Source organism: Agelaius tricolor, unplaced genomic scaffold (assembly GCF_023055355.1).
Source record: "Agelaius tricolor isolate 1412-34295 unplaced genomic scaffold, bAgeTri1.0.p SCAF_17, whole genome shotgun sequence".
NCBI classification, from domain to species: Eukaryota; Metazoa; Chordata; class Aves; order Passeriformes; family Icteridae; genus Agelaius; species Agelaius tricolor.
This window is the reverse complement of record NW_027269277.1, coordinates 19,392,070-19,406,220: the sequence shown is the minus strand read 5'-3', so window position 1 is coordinate 19,406,220 and position 14,151 is coordinate 19,392,070. Positions and strand designations below refer to the sequence as shown.

The 14,151-nt window shown below is 64.3% G+C and overlaps 2 protein-coding genes across 3 annotated transcripts; one reads left to right on the top strand and one right to left on the bottom strand.

The window, feature by feature from the left end:
- Positions 1 to 2,029: 2,029 nt before the first annotated feature.
- Positions 2,030 to 3,850, bottom strand: APLN (apelin). Of its 2 annotated transcripts, XM_071442856.1 has the most exons (3): positions 3,774 to 3,850; positions 2,842 to 3,013; positions 2,030 to 2,751 (listed from the first exon to the last, which is right to left on the bottom strand). In XM_071442856.1, exons 1-2 carry the CDS (start codon positions 3,847 to 3,849, stop codon positions 2,847 to 2,849), a joined length of 243 nt encoding a protein of 80 aa, XP_071298957.1. In that variant the 5' UTR covers position 3,850; the 3' UTR covers positions 2,030 to 2,751; positions 2,842 to 2,846. The 2 variants fall into 2 exon arrangements, with proteins under 2 accessions (XP_071298957.1, XP_071298956.1); XM_071442855.1 differs by lacking the exon at positions 3,774 to 3,850 and having other exon boundaries at positions 2,842 to 3,253.
- A 4,129-nt stretch (positions 3,851 to 7,979) lies between these two features.
- XPNPEP2 (X-prolyl aminopeptidase 2) lies at positions 7,980 to 13,720 on the top strand. Its single transcript, XM_071442085.1, has 21 exons — positions 7,980 to 8,025; positions 8,785 to 8,858; positions 8,947 to 9,057; positions 9,137 to 9,200; positions 9,380 to 9,484; positions 9,624 to 9,710; positions 9,811 to 9,957; positions 10,052 to 10,153; positions 10,259 to 10,340; positions 10,731 to 10,926; positions 11,057 to 11,146; positions 11,249 to 11,358; positions 11,445 to 11,522; positions 11,610 to 11,681; positions 11,789 to 11,849; positions 12,036 to 12,105; positions 12,219 to 12,323; positions 12,708 to 12,767; positions 12,946 to 13,022; positions 13,137 to 13,235; positions 13,493 to 13,720. The coding sequence occupies exons 1-21, from the start codon at positions 7,980 to 7,982 to the stop codon at positions 13,688 to 13,690; spliced, it is 2,034 nt and encodes a 677-aa protein (XP_071298186.1). The 3' UTR covers positions 13,691 to 13,720.
- Positions 13,721 to 14,151: the final 431 nt, after the last annotated feature.

Here is a 14,151-nt window from a genome sequence, read left to right as displayed (position 1 = left end):
CGGGTGGTACCCAGGTGGTGGTGCTGGAGGAGCTGGTGCTGTCCCACAGCCACACTGAACATCCCTTGCCAGCCCTAGGTGGCAGTGAGCTCTCCTGTCTCCCCTGGGGACATCCAGAGGTCCCCAAGGACTGTTGGGCTCCTACGACGGCTGAGCGCTCTCCCCGTGCCCCTGGCATCCCTCTTTCCTTGCTCAGTGAGCTGGGACCTGGCAGAGCCCATCTTTGCCCTGCTTGCACAGCAAGTGGGACAGGACTGCCCCATGCCTCTTTGCCCATGTCCCCAGCACTGCCCCTGTGCCCACTGCTCACTCTGCCCCACCTCCTGTTGCAGTACAGGAGCTCTGGCACTGCCATGGCACACGAGGCACAGGGAGCACGGCCAAGCTCAGCAGCTCCCACCTGCCTGTGGGCAGCCAGCCAGGCCAGGAAGAGCCAGAGATTCCTTAGGTCTCCCGGCCCAGAAGCCTTTTCCTCCTTCCAGGCTGGCCACAGCCCAGCCAGGAGGTCCTCCCTGGCCTCCTCCTTTCAGGTTGGTGCAGGAGGGCTGGGGTCAGGGCTCAGCCGTGCCACCCCTGGCTGCAGCCCAAGCACTTGGGGCTGGGCAATGCCTGGGGGACGTAGGACATCGCTGCCTTGCTGCCATGGCCACAGCAGTTCCTCCAAGGGTCTACTGGGCCCCCCACTGCTAGTCCTGCCTGTGCCCAGTCAGGGACCTCACCACATCTCTTGGGCAAGGTACCTGCTGCTGCAGCTGGGGAAGCAGAGCACGGGCATGGAGGGGCAATATGAAGTGCAGGGGGAGAGCCCTCCCAGTTCAAACCAGTAGCAGCAGCACTGTAGGCTGGCAGTGGAGGAACAATAACCCCTCAACATCCCAGAGCTGGAGCTGGGGGTAGCTGGAGGGGGCTGTGGCTGGGGCACCATGTCCTGCCCCACTCCAGCTCTGGGAGGCTGCTGGGTCTGGAAAACTGGGCATGGTGGCCAGGACAGGACTGGGCAGTGGGCAGGCAACCCTTGCCCACCCGCCCAGACCGTCATGGGGGCACTGGCAGTAGCTCGTGGGGTGGCCGTGAAGCCAGCTGGGGGTGGCAGGGTCTCTCGGGGCAGCTGGCGGTGGGGCAGCAGTGGCTCGCAGGGCCCCGCGGCTGGCGGGGCTCGTGGATCGTGCGGCGGGCGCGGTGGCTGGCGCGGGGCCGGGCAGCGCATCCCTCCCGGTCCCGGCGGATGAGCTAATGGAGGCCAGCTGGGTCCCGGCGCTTCCCCAGCCCCGCTCCCAGCCCGCAGCTGCAGCCCTTCCGCTCCTCCTCAGCCCCTTAACCCCCTCCCCGCCGGCACTGCCGACCCCTACCCGCAGCCCCGTGCCCGGGATGTGGGCAGCCCCCTGCGAACAGTCAGGGGTTTGGAGGCCCCGCATGGGCACCCCCTCTGCCAGAGTCCCAGCCACGGCTGGGGGTGTCCTGTCCCATGGGGTCCGATCCCTTTGCAGGGCTCAGCTCCTTCTCTCCATCTGCAGGGTCCTTCTGGGACCCTCACTCCCCTGAGCTTTGACCCACCCTGCCCCCCATATGGGTCATGCTCACACCCAGCCCCATGGGGTGGGGACACGTAGGGGAGGAATGTCAGGGATACCAGGGACAGGGACACCAGAAACAGGGATGCCAGGGATAGCAGTGACTGAACACCAGAAACAGGGATGCCAGGGATAGCAGTGACTGAACACAAGGAACAGGGATGCCCAGGAAGACCAGCATCCCTGTGCCCTTCCAGCATCCCCTCCTCCATCTCCCAGCCCCTCTGACCTGTGTTTTCCCACCCTCCTTGCCAATTCCACAGGCTCAGCACATGGCTTCACTCCTTGCTGAGCACCTTCTCTGCCATCATTGAGCTGGGAAAGGGGCTGCCATGGCCCCAGCCATGACCCTCAGTGCCTATAGACAGCCCCAGGAGACAGCAGAGGGACCTGAGATCCCTCCCCACCAGCAGGAGAGCAACCCCTACCTGCCCTTCCAGAAATCAGCATTTACTGAGTTAATAATCATAACTCTTTATTATAAAGATGTATTTACATGGAATAAATCTTTACAGACACAAGAGACAATCAGCAGGGACCAGCTCAGAGCCAGGGCCCCTCCTTTGGTGTATGGCAGAGCTTGACAGAGACCCCAGTACCCCCCCCATTCCTACTGTCCCATGGCATGAAGCAGAGGGGCCCAGGGCCCCACAGTGTGTCCTGGGTGGGCACCCCACTCCATCACGAGGTGAGTCTGCCAGCGGGAAAGGGAGGGCAACTCACCCAGGGTGTGAGATGAGCACCATGGGAATAAATAGACCCAGGACAAGCTGTGTGCTCCCCCTGGCATGGGGGTGACAGGGCTGGGGCAGAACCCCAAGGGAGATCACACACCCCTGAGGAGAAGCTGCTCTGCCTGACAAAGTGCACAAAGCCTATGGTCCCAGCGGGCCAATGCCCGAGCCAGTTCCGTGCCCACCGGGACAGGGCATCGTGGCAACCCTGGCCCCTCTGTGGGCAACCCCGATCCAGCCGGCCCTGCGAGGCAGTGAGGAGGGGCAGAATGCACCCACAGTGCCAGACATGGCACCAGGGCCACCAGGGCCAACCGCCGGGAGAAGATGGGGCCGGCTGAGGGCTTACAGGGGGAGCCCCAGGCTCAGGGCCGGAGGATGAGCAGATCAGGCGAGAACACGGTGCGAGCAATGGAGGCCGTGTCCGTGGAAGGCTGGTGGCAGCCCTGCAACGAGAGCAAGCCCAAGTACGTATGAGTTCCCTCATGGCACCATCACAGGTTTCCCTGCATCCCCCGTGCCCCTCTGCAGCTCACCTGGCTCAGAATGGCATGGGGCCCTTGTGGGAGAGCCGGGGCCGGGGCCGCCGGTACCTGCGCCAGCCCCCAGGCCGCTGGCCGGGCCCACGCCGTGCACCCCGCGGCCGCACTAGCCTCCGGGTGAGGCCGTCCTGGGCATCCTTCCCGTCCGGCGCCTTCCCCAGCGGCCCTGAGGAGATCAGGAACAGCGTTAGCCACGTGTCCCCGCACGCAGGACAGGGACAGCAGTGCCGTGGGGCTGCCTGGCCCTGGGCCGGCCCGTTTTCTGGATTGTCCCCAACGAGAGCCATCAGTGCCAAGCGCTTCCTGTGCCGGCACGGCCCGGCCACCTGTGCCAAACATGGCCAGCAGCAGGGCATGGGGCTGCTCAGCCTCTGCTTTCGGCCCCAGCCCTCCCCACAGCCACCCCCTTCTCTATGCCACCGAGACACTCAGCCCTTCACCCTGAGCCGGTTCCCGTATCCCCGTCGTGCCTGGTGCTGGTGCTCCAGTGGTTCCGTTCCGTCGGGGCCCTGGAGCCCCTGGCCGGGATGCTTTGCTCCCTAAGCACTCTCCGGTCCCGCTACCCTGGGTGCCTCGCGGGGATGCTTTGGTCCCAGCTCCTGTCCCGGCACCCCCGCGGGCTCGGTTGGCAGGCGGGGCCCCGCGTGGGTCCGGTTGCGGGACCCGGCGATGCCCGGGGCTGTCACCGCGGCTCCGGACGCTCCCGCTCTGCACGGGGACCGGGAGGGTTTTGGCTCCAAAGAAAGCGCTTTGTCTTTCCCCAGCCCAGCGGCAGCGGATCCCGGCGGTGCGGGCGGGGTGCCGGTCCCCCCGACCCCCCCAACCCGCGGCCACCCCGGCGGGGTCCCCTCGGTCCTCTCTTTCCTCGCTGCCTCCCTTCATCCCCCGCTGCCGGCGTGGGGTCCCCGCGGGTGTTCCGCTCTCACCGGGGGCGGCCAGGACGAGCCCGAGCAGCAGCAGCAGCAGCAGCAGCGGGGCCAGGAGCCGGCGCGGTGCGGCCATGGCGGGGGGCGGCGGGGGCGGCCGCCGGGGGAGCCGCATTTGTAGGCGGTGAGAGGCCGGCCCGGCCCCGCCGCCTCCCGTCATCTGGCCCCCGGGATGGGGGGGAGGTGTCCGCCCCCCGCCCTGCCCCGCCCCGCAGCCGGAACACCTCCGCGGGTTTCCCCCGATCCCGGTCTGCTGTCTGATCCCCTCCCGGCGCATCCTCCGGGGGATTCCCTGCCCACGGTCCCCTCATGGCGTCCCCAGTGCTCTGAGACCACCCCAGTTTGTCCGGAGACCCCCATCCAGCCCGAATCTGGGATCCACTCCCAGCCCAGCCCGGTCTCTGTGCCCAGCCTGGTGCAGGACTCCCTACTCCGGATGGTGCACTCCCAGAATGGCCCCCAGACCCTAACACTGCAGCCAGCTTGGCTTGGGACCCCTGCACAGCCTGGATCCAGCATGTCCCCTTCCACCCCAGTCCTGAGACCCCTCTCCCAGCGTGATCCTCAGATTCTGGGACCCTCCTGGCTCATGCAACCCCTCCCAGTGCCCCTGTTCCCTCAGCACCCAAGGAAGCAGGGGTCTGTCCTGCCTGCCCACTGTCCTCTCCAGCCCCCCCAGGCAGGCAGTGTCTGCAGAGGGGTCTGGTGAACTGCCCACAGCCACCATTGCAGAGGGGAGAAGGGAGAGAAATCAGGAATGACTTTGAGCCCAGGAGGAAGGGAGAGGTGGGAAAAGGGGATTTGGGGATTTTTCTCATTACCCTGCTCTGATTTGATTGGTGATAAATATATAAAAGGGGAGATTTAGATCAGATATTAGGAAGAAATTCTTGGCTGTGAGAGGGTAAGGGCCTGGCACAGGGTGCCCAGAGCAGCTGTAGCTGCCCCTGGATTCCTGGAAGTGTCCAAGGCCAGGTTGGACAGGGCTTGGAGCAACCTGGGGTAGTGAAAGGTGTCCCTGCCCATGGCAGGAGCTTGGAACAAGATAGGCTTTAAGGTCCCTTCCAGCCCAAACCAATCCATTATTCCATTATTTTATGAAATTCCATTAATTTCCCCAAATTTAGTCTATTTTACCCATGCCTGCATCTGGGGATGTACCGGTCCTTAGTTTGATCTTTTCCTTGCATTTTCCCTCCCTACTCAGTTGAAGAGGGAGTGATGCAGTAGCTTTGGGGGCACCTGGCCAGGGTGAGCCTCCACAAAGGTGGGTGTCATCAACCCTCAAAAAGGTGGATCACAACTACAACTGCACCCCGAGAGAGCCCCTGCCAGCGGAGGGCTCAGACAGGGTGTGGGGGCAAAGGGAGGCATATGGGGGGACTGCAGGAGGAGTTGTGTGGGGCGTGGGTGTACGGGGGGCTCTAGGAGGGGCTGCTGACTGCATTGGGCTGTGAGGGGGCACTCTGGGAGGGGCTACAGGAGGAGGGGGGGGTGTGTGGAGGGGCTGTACCTGGTGTGCGGGTATCATGTCACAGCCCCACACGTCTGTGGTACCACAGGAGGGACACATCCTCCGAACCTGTTCCAGCCCTGTTGGCTGCAGCCTCTCGCCCCAGCCAGGTTCTCCTGCGGCCCCCGCTTCTGGCGCAATGTGGGGCCAGCACTCCCCTCCGGTGCTTCTTCAGGGGGAGTAGGAGCTGCAGCCTCGTCCCCGCAGCCCGGCTGCCGAGCTCTGCGGTGCAGGGAGGACGCCCCAGCCCATCCCTGGGCAGGCATCACTGGGCACACCCTGCCTGCCAGGGCACCTCAGGGATCCTGGCAGCATCCCGGTGCCACCGCCGGCTTCCGCATTCCTGCGGCCGCACGCCCGCCCCGCGTCCTGTTTGCCGGGCGCGTCTCCCCGGCCTGAGTCACCCGCGGCCTCTGCAGGTGACGGAAGGCCAACAATAGCCCACAAAGGGAGGATGTCCCCCCCAAAGCCTTCCTCCGGCTCGTCTTCGAGGAAACCTCCCGCGGGAGGGACGGGCCCCACCGGACGCACGGCGGCCAAGGAGCTTCGTCCTGTTGACGCTGGCTCGGAGTGACACGCGGCCCTGGGGTCCCCGGGGACGGCCCGTGCCACCCCCGGGCTGGGCCAGGAGGGGGCTGCCATTGCGGGTGATGGCACCGGGAATGGCCCTGGGTGTGAGGGCACAGCAGGGTGCAGCTCAAAGGGCAGGAATAAAGGTGGGGCGGGGGGGGCCTCACCGTGGGGACCTGCTGGGATGCAGCTGTGGGGTGATGGGTGCACCCCCATCCCCGGCCCCGGCAGGAACCAGGCAGGGAGGACGAAACCCCATTAACGCCTCTCACTAAGGAACAGGATGGCAGCAAAGCGCTGTCTGACTGTCCCCAAGACATCCTTGGGAATCTGCGTAACAATCACAGCAGCTTTGGTGTCCCTCTCCCACCTGTCCCTGTCTTGCCCCTGATGGGGACCCCGCCCTGCCCCTTTCTGGGTTCCTCTCGCAGAGCAGGGACCAGCGGGTGACGCCAGACACAGCCCGAGAGATTCGTGACATGAGCGTTCAGGCCTCAGCCGGAGGGAGCGGATGGCCAGGGGTTCCACCGGCGCTGCTGCTGCCGGAGCTGCAGGTTGGTTAGGAACAGGACAGTGGAACACGGGACAGGGGTCTGCGGCTCCACGGCGCAGTCCTGGTGCCACCTCGTGGTGAGCAGGGTCTCAGTGCCACAGCTGGACAGCCGGAGCGGTGTCACCGCGGGTAGAATGGTGACACTGCTGGACAGGCAAGCGTGGACAGACTGTACAGTGTGGGGACACAGCCGGACAGTCCCTGAGGGGACACAGCCGGACCGTCAGAGCAGTGACACAGCCAGACAGTCACTGCAAGGGCAGGGTTAACACCTGTGTGCCCAACAGGCCATGAAGTGCCACTGGGAAGAGGCAGCAGCTCGGAGGGTTCGTGGTCCCCACACAGATCCAGCTTTGTCCAGCCTTGAGCTGAGCCTGTGGCAGCTGGGGTGCAGGGACCCCAAGCCCAGGAAGAGGAGGTCACATCCCAAAGATCTTCATGGGCTGTGATGAGTAATGATCCTGTATGAAGTGCTCTGGGAGGGTGGGGATATGAATCTGTGGGGACAATTGTTTTGGCAGATCAAGGCAGGGTGGTTTTAAATTAAAGAGTGTTGATGTGGATTAGATAGAGGGAGGAAAATCTTCCCTATGAAGTGGGGGGGGTCCTGACAGAGGTTCCCCAGAGCAGCTGTGGCTGCCCCATCCCTGGCAGTGCCCAAGGCCAGGCTGGAAGGGGCTTGGAGCCACCTGGAATAGTGGAAGCTGTCCCTGCCCATGGCAGGGGGTCAAAACGAGAGGATCTCTAATGTCCTTTCCAGACCCAACCAATCTGTGACTCCATGACCTGTCCTGGGTGGGGATGTGCATTCACCCCTGGAGATCTGTGTCTGTGCCAGGGATGGACACCTCCAATGCCCGTGGCAGCAAGTCTGCCCCTCTCCCAGCCCTTCTCTCCACAAGCAGTCATTAAAGCCGCTGGAGGAAGTACCTGTGCAAGCAAAGTGACAGCCTCGGGATCAAGGCTCCTTATCATGAAGATAATGAGGTTTTAGCAAGGCAGATGCACGGAGGTGCGGAGCTGATGGGCCTGGAGGGACAAAGGGCACATCCCAGCAGAATCCTCGTGTGGAGCACAGGTCCCTGTGCAGCCTCAGCAGAGCTGCTGGTCCTGGGCACTGAACAGGGGCTGGTGCCCACCTGCATGGCTCCATGTCCTGTGGAGGAGGACAGATGGCTTTGGGGGCTGATTGGCTTGGGGGGCATCTGGCCCTCACCCCAGAGATCCCCTGTCAGCTCTCCACAGATCCAAAACACGGGGCTTCCTCAGGAACCAAAGCCTTTCCCTGACCTCTCCCTGGCCATCAGGCGGTGCCAGGCTTAGCTGGCACACTCCCACTTCTGCTCCTGCAGGATCTTTGGACTTTGTGCTGATTTTGCTGTTTGCTTTTATTTAGCAGCGGAATTCACTTTTCAAAGGGACAACAAACCCTGCTCCCCACGCCCTGTATCTGCTGAGGCCTCGTCCCTCCCATTCCGCATCCCTCTGCCCCCAGGGCAAAGGCACAGGAGGAGGGACCTGTCACGCTCAGTGTCCCCTCGGTGCCCCGTCGCGCCTGGCCAGGGCAGCCATGTCCCCCCGGCTCTGGATCGCAGCCTGGGCGCTCCTGCTCCACGGTACGGCACAGGGTGGGCGGGGCGCTGGGGTGGGACGGCGCAACTGGGGTCCCCCAGGAGCCAGATGTGGGGAACGTGGGATGTCCCAGCCACAGCTCTGGGTGAAGCAGAGGTGGGTCCACCCCGGGGTAGGAGCCAGACTGTATCACGGGGCTCACCCTTCCCAGCTGCCTCAGGGATGGACCCGGGGCAGGTGACAGGTAAGAACAGACCCCCAGGGTGCAGACACCTGGTACCCAAGACCTCTCATGCTGAGGATGACTCCATCATGCATTGTCCCACGGACCCAAGCTGTGTGCCCTTGGCCCAAAGTGAGAGGCCAGGTGCCAGCTGGTGATGGAGAGCCCAGGGAGTGGCAGTGGAACCACACGTCGAGCAGCCCTGGGCAGAGATCAGGTCCAGCTGGACATGGCCCCACCATCAGCCAGTTCCTTCTGCAGCCCCAGTGCTGGGATGCTCCAGGCAGGCTCCTGCCAGCCCCTCCGTGCTCTGTGCTGGGCACCAGCTGATCTCGGTGATGATCCCACAGGCACCTAAGGGAGATTTACCTCCTCTTGAACCAGGGGATGACGTTGCTTTTCATCCACCATTCCTGGAGCTAAAACCACTGGGTTTTGCAAAAAGCCCCAAGCTTGGCTGGCTGGTGTTTGGGGCTGGGGACGAGGGTCACAGCTGCCTGGTGCAGTTCCGGGCGGGAGCAAAGGTCCAGCAAGCCCCCAGGCTGCAGCCTGAGGCTCCCGGGTGTTGCCGTGCCCCCAGGCTGTGCTGCAGGGCGGGCGCCACAGGCTCCTTCCACCAGGAATGACATCCGGGACTGCTCCGCGGACCCACCGGTGAGCCCCGCCTTGCTCCCCCTCCCTGTTCCTGGCACCCCGGGCACAGGGTCCCCCCCAGTCCCAGCACGTCTCCCTGTGCCACCAGTACCTGCCACCAACGGCCACCAACACGACGGCGCGTCTGGCCGTGCTGCGGGACATCCTGCGGACCCACGGCGTCCACGCCTACATCGTGCCCTCCACGGATGCCCACATGGTAAGGTGGGAGTCCCCTGCACCCCTGGAGACCCGCTCCCTGCCCACAGCCACCTCTCACGGCTCCATCCCGGCTCCAGAGCGAGTACATCTCCGAGCGGGACGCCCGGCTGGGCTGGCTCACTGGTTTCACCGGCTCCGCAGGTGAGGGCATCCCCCAAACCCTCGGGTCGCTGCTCGGGGGCTGGCACCAGCCTGCTGGTTCTCATTCCTGGGGATCCGTGCTCACGGCATGGTCCCATTCCCTGAGAGCCGCTGGGAGTTCCCTGCCGGCTGCAGGGACAGAGAAAGAGGTGACCCCTGAGCCCCCTCCCTTGTCCCAGGCACCGCTGTGGTGACGCGGGACAAGGCTGCCCTGTGGACCGACAGCCGCTACTGGACCCAGGCAGAGCGGGAGCTGGACTGCAACTGGGAGCTGCAGAGGACAAGTCAGTGGGGGCAGGATGGGGCCCTTCTGAGTCTCCCCACTCCCAGGGACCCCCCCAGCCCCTGCCACAGCCTTCTCTTGGCTCCGCGTGGGTTGGGATGCAGTGGAAATTCGCGGTGCCACCCAGTTCTCTCCTGCAGCCTCAATCGAGTCCATCGGGACGTGGATCCTGAAGGTGGTTCCCGCGGAGGGGAACATCAGTTTGGACCCCTTCCTCTTCTCCATCGGTAGGGCTGGCTGACACTGGGGGTCACCCTCCCCACGGGAGGGCAGCCCCTGGGTATGAATTTACCAGGAGCCCAAACCTGCGGGCTGTTCACCCCCCAGACACCTGGAACAGCTACAGCCGGGCTCTGCACGGCTCCAGCCGGACCCTGCTCCCCCTCGAGACCAACCTTGTTGATCAGGGATGGGGTGACCAGAGACCCCCTCCCTCTTCCAGTGAGATCTACAGCCTCCCAGCAGAGTTCACAGGTCTGACCCCAGCCTCCCGCAGCTCACTCACAGCACTCCCAGCCTGGGGCCGCAGTGGGCTGTGCCCTGAGCCGACCACTTGCCCAACTCGCAGGGAGCAGCTGGCAGGAGAAGGTGGCCGGGATCCGGCAGCGGATGGAGCAGCACGTGCGGCGCCCCACAGCCGTGCTGCTGTCGGGGCTGGAGGAGACGGCCTGTAAGAAGGCACGGTGCCGTGGGGCCATGGCAGGGGCCGTGGGCTCAAAGCCTGAGGGTGGGAGGGCAGTGACAGTCGCGGATGCAGAGCTCTCGTTCCCGGCAGGGCTCTTCAACCTCCGCGGAGATGACATCCCCTACAACCCTGTCTTCTACTCCTACACCCTCCTGACCGACACAACCATAAGGTGGGCAGCACATCCCTGTGGGCACAGGGCTTGGAGCGGGCCCACCACCCACCCCCCCTTCCAGCCTTCCTTTCCTGAGCCAGCCCCCATGGGACCCTCCTCTCAGCCCCGTTGCCCCTTATCCCCAGAGTGACTCCATCCTGCCATGCCCAGCCCCACTGACTGTCCTTCTGAGCCACACATCTTTCCCAATCCGCCCCCCCCGCTCCCAGCCCACTCCAGGGTACGGCACACTCCCTTTCCTCACAGCCTGAGTTTCTCCCGTTCCCAGCCCAGCATCCCCTCACAGCCCCCCAGGTCCCTCCTCTCTGCTGGCGTGGCCGGAGTTGGAGGGACCAAAGGCAGCAGGTGACCACGTCTGTGCCCGCCCCAATCCCGCTCCCTCCGCAGCCTGTTCGTGGAGCAGTCCCGGCTCTCGGTGCAGGTGCGGCAGTCCCTGCGCTCGGGCTGCCCGGGGCCGCTGTGCGTGGAGCTGCAGGAGTACGGGCAGGTGAGCGCCCACCTGCGTCGCTACGCCCAGGGCAACGTCACCGTGTGGCTGGGCACCGAGTACACCACCTACGGCCTCTACGCCATCATCCCCCAGGTGGGCACCGAACCTGCCATGGGGCATGCGGGTCCTGCAGGCTCGGGGACGGCCCCGTGTCACCACGTTGTGGCCGCACTTGGTGCCTGAGGGGACAGGTAGCTGTGTCACCTTCTGCCTGCCCTCACAGGAGAAGCTGCTGGAGGAGAGCTACTCGCCTGTGATGATGGCCAAAGCTGTGAAAAACGCCCATGAGCAGGAGATGCTGCGAGCCGCCCACGTAAGGGCTGTCCCCGTCCCCACAGTGCCCTACAGAATCAGGGGGAGAGCGGAGGAAGCAGGGTGCTGATGCCCCCCCCCCGCTGTCACTGCGCACCCCCAGGTCCGGGACGCAGTGGCTGTCATCCAGTACCTGCTGTGGCTGGAGAACACAGTCCCGCAGGGGCAGGTGGACGAGTTTTCGGGAGCTCAGCGCATCGATGCATTTCGCTGGTCAGTGCTGCCCCTCGGGCCTGCCCTGCCCAGGGAAGGGCAGCCGGGCACCCTCAGCACCCTCCTTCCTCCCTGCTGCCTTCCAGGGCCCAGGAGCACAGCCGTGGGCCCAGCTTCGAGTCCATCTCAGCCAGCGGGCTCAACGCAGCACTGGCTCACTACAGGTAGGGCTGGAGCAGCGGTGGGCACTGGGCAGGGGGCAGTGGGCAATGGGCAGCTGGGAGAGGGCTCTGACCCCCCTCCCCTCGCAGCCCCTCCAACGGGAGCAGCCGGACGCTGTCTGCGAGAGAGATGTATCTCTTTGACACCGGAGGGCAGTATCTGTACGTAGCCTTGAACAGAGATCCCCCCCCCACCACAGCCCACATCCAGGGGCCCCCAAAGCCAGCGCTGGGGCTGCATCAGCCCCATTCATGAGGCCGCTTTGCAGGGATGGGACAACAGACATCACTCGCACAGTGCACTGGGGCGAGCCCACCCCTCTCCAGAAGGTACCAGCCCCTCCCATGTCAGCCAACATCCCCCTGCATTGCCCAGGGCAACCCTGAGATGCCCAGCATACCCCTACACTGCCCAGCACTCCCTATGGCACTCAGCATCACAGTCCTGGCCAGGGCTGGATGTGCAGGGGTGGGTGTCTGGGTAGCACCACACTCACCCCCTGCCATGCCCTACAGGAAGCCTACACCCGTGTGCTGATGGGCAACATTGACCTCTCCCGCCTCGTCTTCCCATCCAACACAGCAGGTGGGTGCCAAACCCAGCATTGGCCCTGCACAGAACCCCTGGCACAGGGTGCAGGATGGCACAGGGGAGCCCCATAGACTCCTTGGCCTCCATCTCACCTCTTCATTCCCCAGGGAGAACGGTGGAGTCCTTCGCCCGCCGGGCACTCTGGGATGTTGGACTCAACTATGGCCATGGGACTGGCCACGGCATTGGCAACTTCCTCTCAGTCCATGAGTGTAGGTGCCACCAGCACTGGTGCTGGGCATGTGGGCTGAGCTATGGGGACAGGGATGAGGACAGGAGCTCACTGGGGGCTTCCCAGCAGAGCCTCTATAACAGGCAGAGAAATCCCCGCTTGCAACATCTTGTGGTCTTTGCCAGGGTGGCCCCATCATCCTTGCTGAGGTGGTCCCAAGGTCCTTACTGGGATGATCCTTGTCCTTGTAGTGGTCCTTGCCATGGTGGCCCCATAGTCCTTGCCTTGGTGGCTCTGTGGTCCTTGCTGGGGTGTCCTTGTGTTGGCCCCATGGTTCTCTCTGGTGTGGCACCTTCATCCTTGCTGGGGTGTCCCTGCAGCACCTGCCATCCACAGAGCTCTAACCCACCTCATGTCCCTGCAGGGCCCGTGGGTTTCCAGTCCAACAACGTGCCACTGGAGGCCGGCATGTTCACCTCCATTGGTATGTCCCAGCACCCTGACCGGCACGCCGGCTCTCCAGGACAACCGCAGGGACAGAGCCCAACCAGGGATGGGCTGTCAGCTCTCAGCCCACTCAGGGCCAGATCCAGCCCTGCTGGGGGGTGGGCTGGGGGAGCTGCTGGGGCTGGGAGCTCACCAGGCACGTTCACGGCCCTCAGAGCCCGGGTATTACCAGGATGGCGAGTTCGGGATCCGCATCGAGGATGTCGCCCTCGTGGTGGAGGCACAGACTGAGGTAGGGCAATGGGGAGGGGGTGACAGGGGTGGCACACCATGGGCCTGCATTGAGTCAGGGGTGGAGGCACCTCCAAGGGGGTAGGGGACGTGCAATGACACCTCTCTGTGGCAGCACCAGAGCGGGGAGAAGCCTTTTCTGACCTTCGAGGTGGTGTCCCTGGTGCCCTATGACCGCAACCTCATCGACCTCAGCCTCCTGTCCCCAGAGCAGGTACGGCTGTGTGCTTGGGGTGAGCAGGGATGAAAGGTCAGCACAGGGGCTTAGGGGGTGGATGCAGGAAAAACCAGGACCGTGGCATGAGGCTGGAGTGGGTAAATGAGGACAGAGCAAGTATTCGTGCATGGATGAAGAGGGGCAATGAGCTCTGCAGGTGGGGTCAGTGGTCAGAGTGTGGGGCAGCTGGACGGGGAAGGCCAAAGGCAGGTGTGACACCCAGGCCGACAGCTCCCCGTGGTGCCTGGCTGCAGATCCGGTACCTGAACTCCTACTACGAGAGGATCCGGGCACACGTGGGGCCGGAGCTGCGGCGGCAGCGGCTGGAGGCGGCATATGTCTGGCTGCAGGAGAGCACCGAGCCCTTCCCGGTGAGCAGCGCCGGCACCGCCGCGGGCTTGCTGGCCCTCGTCTCGCTGCTCTCGGTGCTGCTCAGCGGGCTGGGCGCCTGATCCCGCACCCGTGGCCCCACTCCCCCACTCCCCCACCCCCCCACCACGGCCGGGTCTTCCCCCGCCCTCACTTCCTTTTTTTTGGTGTATTCTATTTGCTCGTCTGTGATTAAACATGAGCAAGGCGGGCCCTGCTGTGCCCGATGTGCTGCGCGCTGCCTCGCCGGCCAGCTAGGGCTGGAGTCCCGCCCTCAAGCCCACCCCTGTGACCCTGCTTGTGCCATCTTGTCCAGCCCTGAGGCGACCAAGCCAACGGCGACAGTGAGGAGATGGATTTGGGCAGATTATAATTCTGGGGCAAAAGCTGGAGGATTTGGAGTGAGAAGATGCAGGGCAGCCAACCACGGATGTCCCCGCGGGTGCTAGCAGCGGGGTGACCATGAGCACATCCCACCTGGGTGTGATGCCGAGCCGGGAGGACCTGCGGATACAGGGGACATCCCAGACCAAGTGTCCCGCAT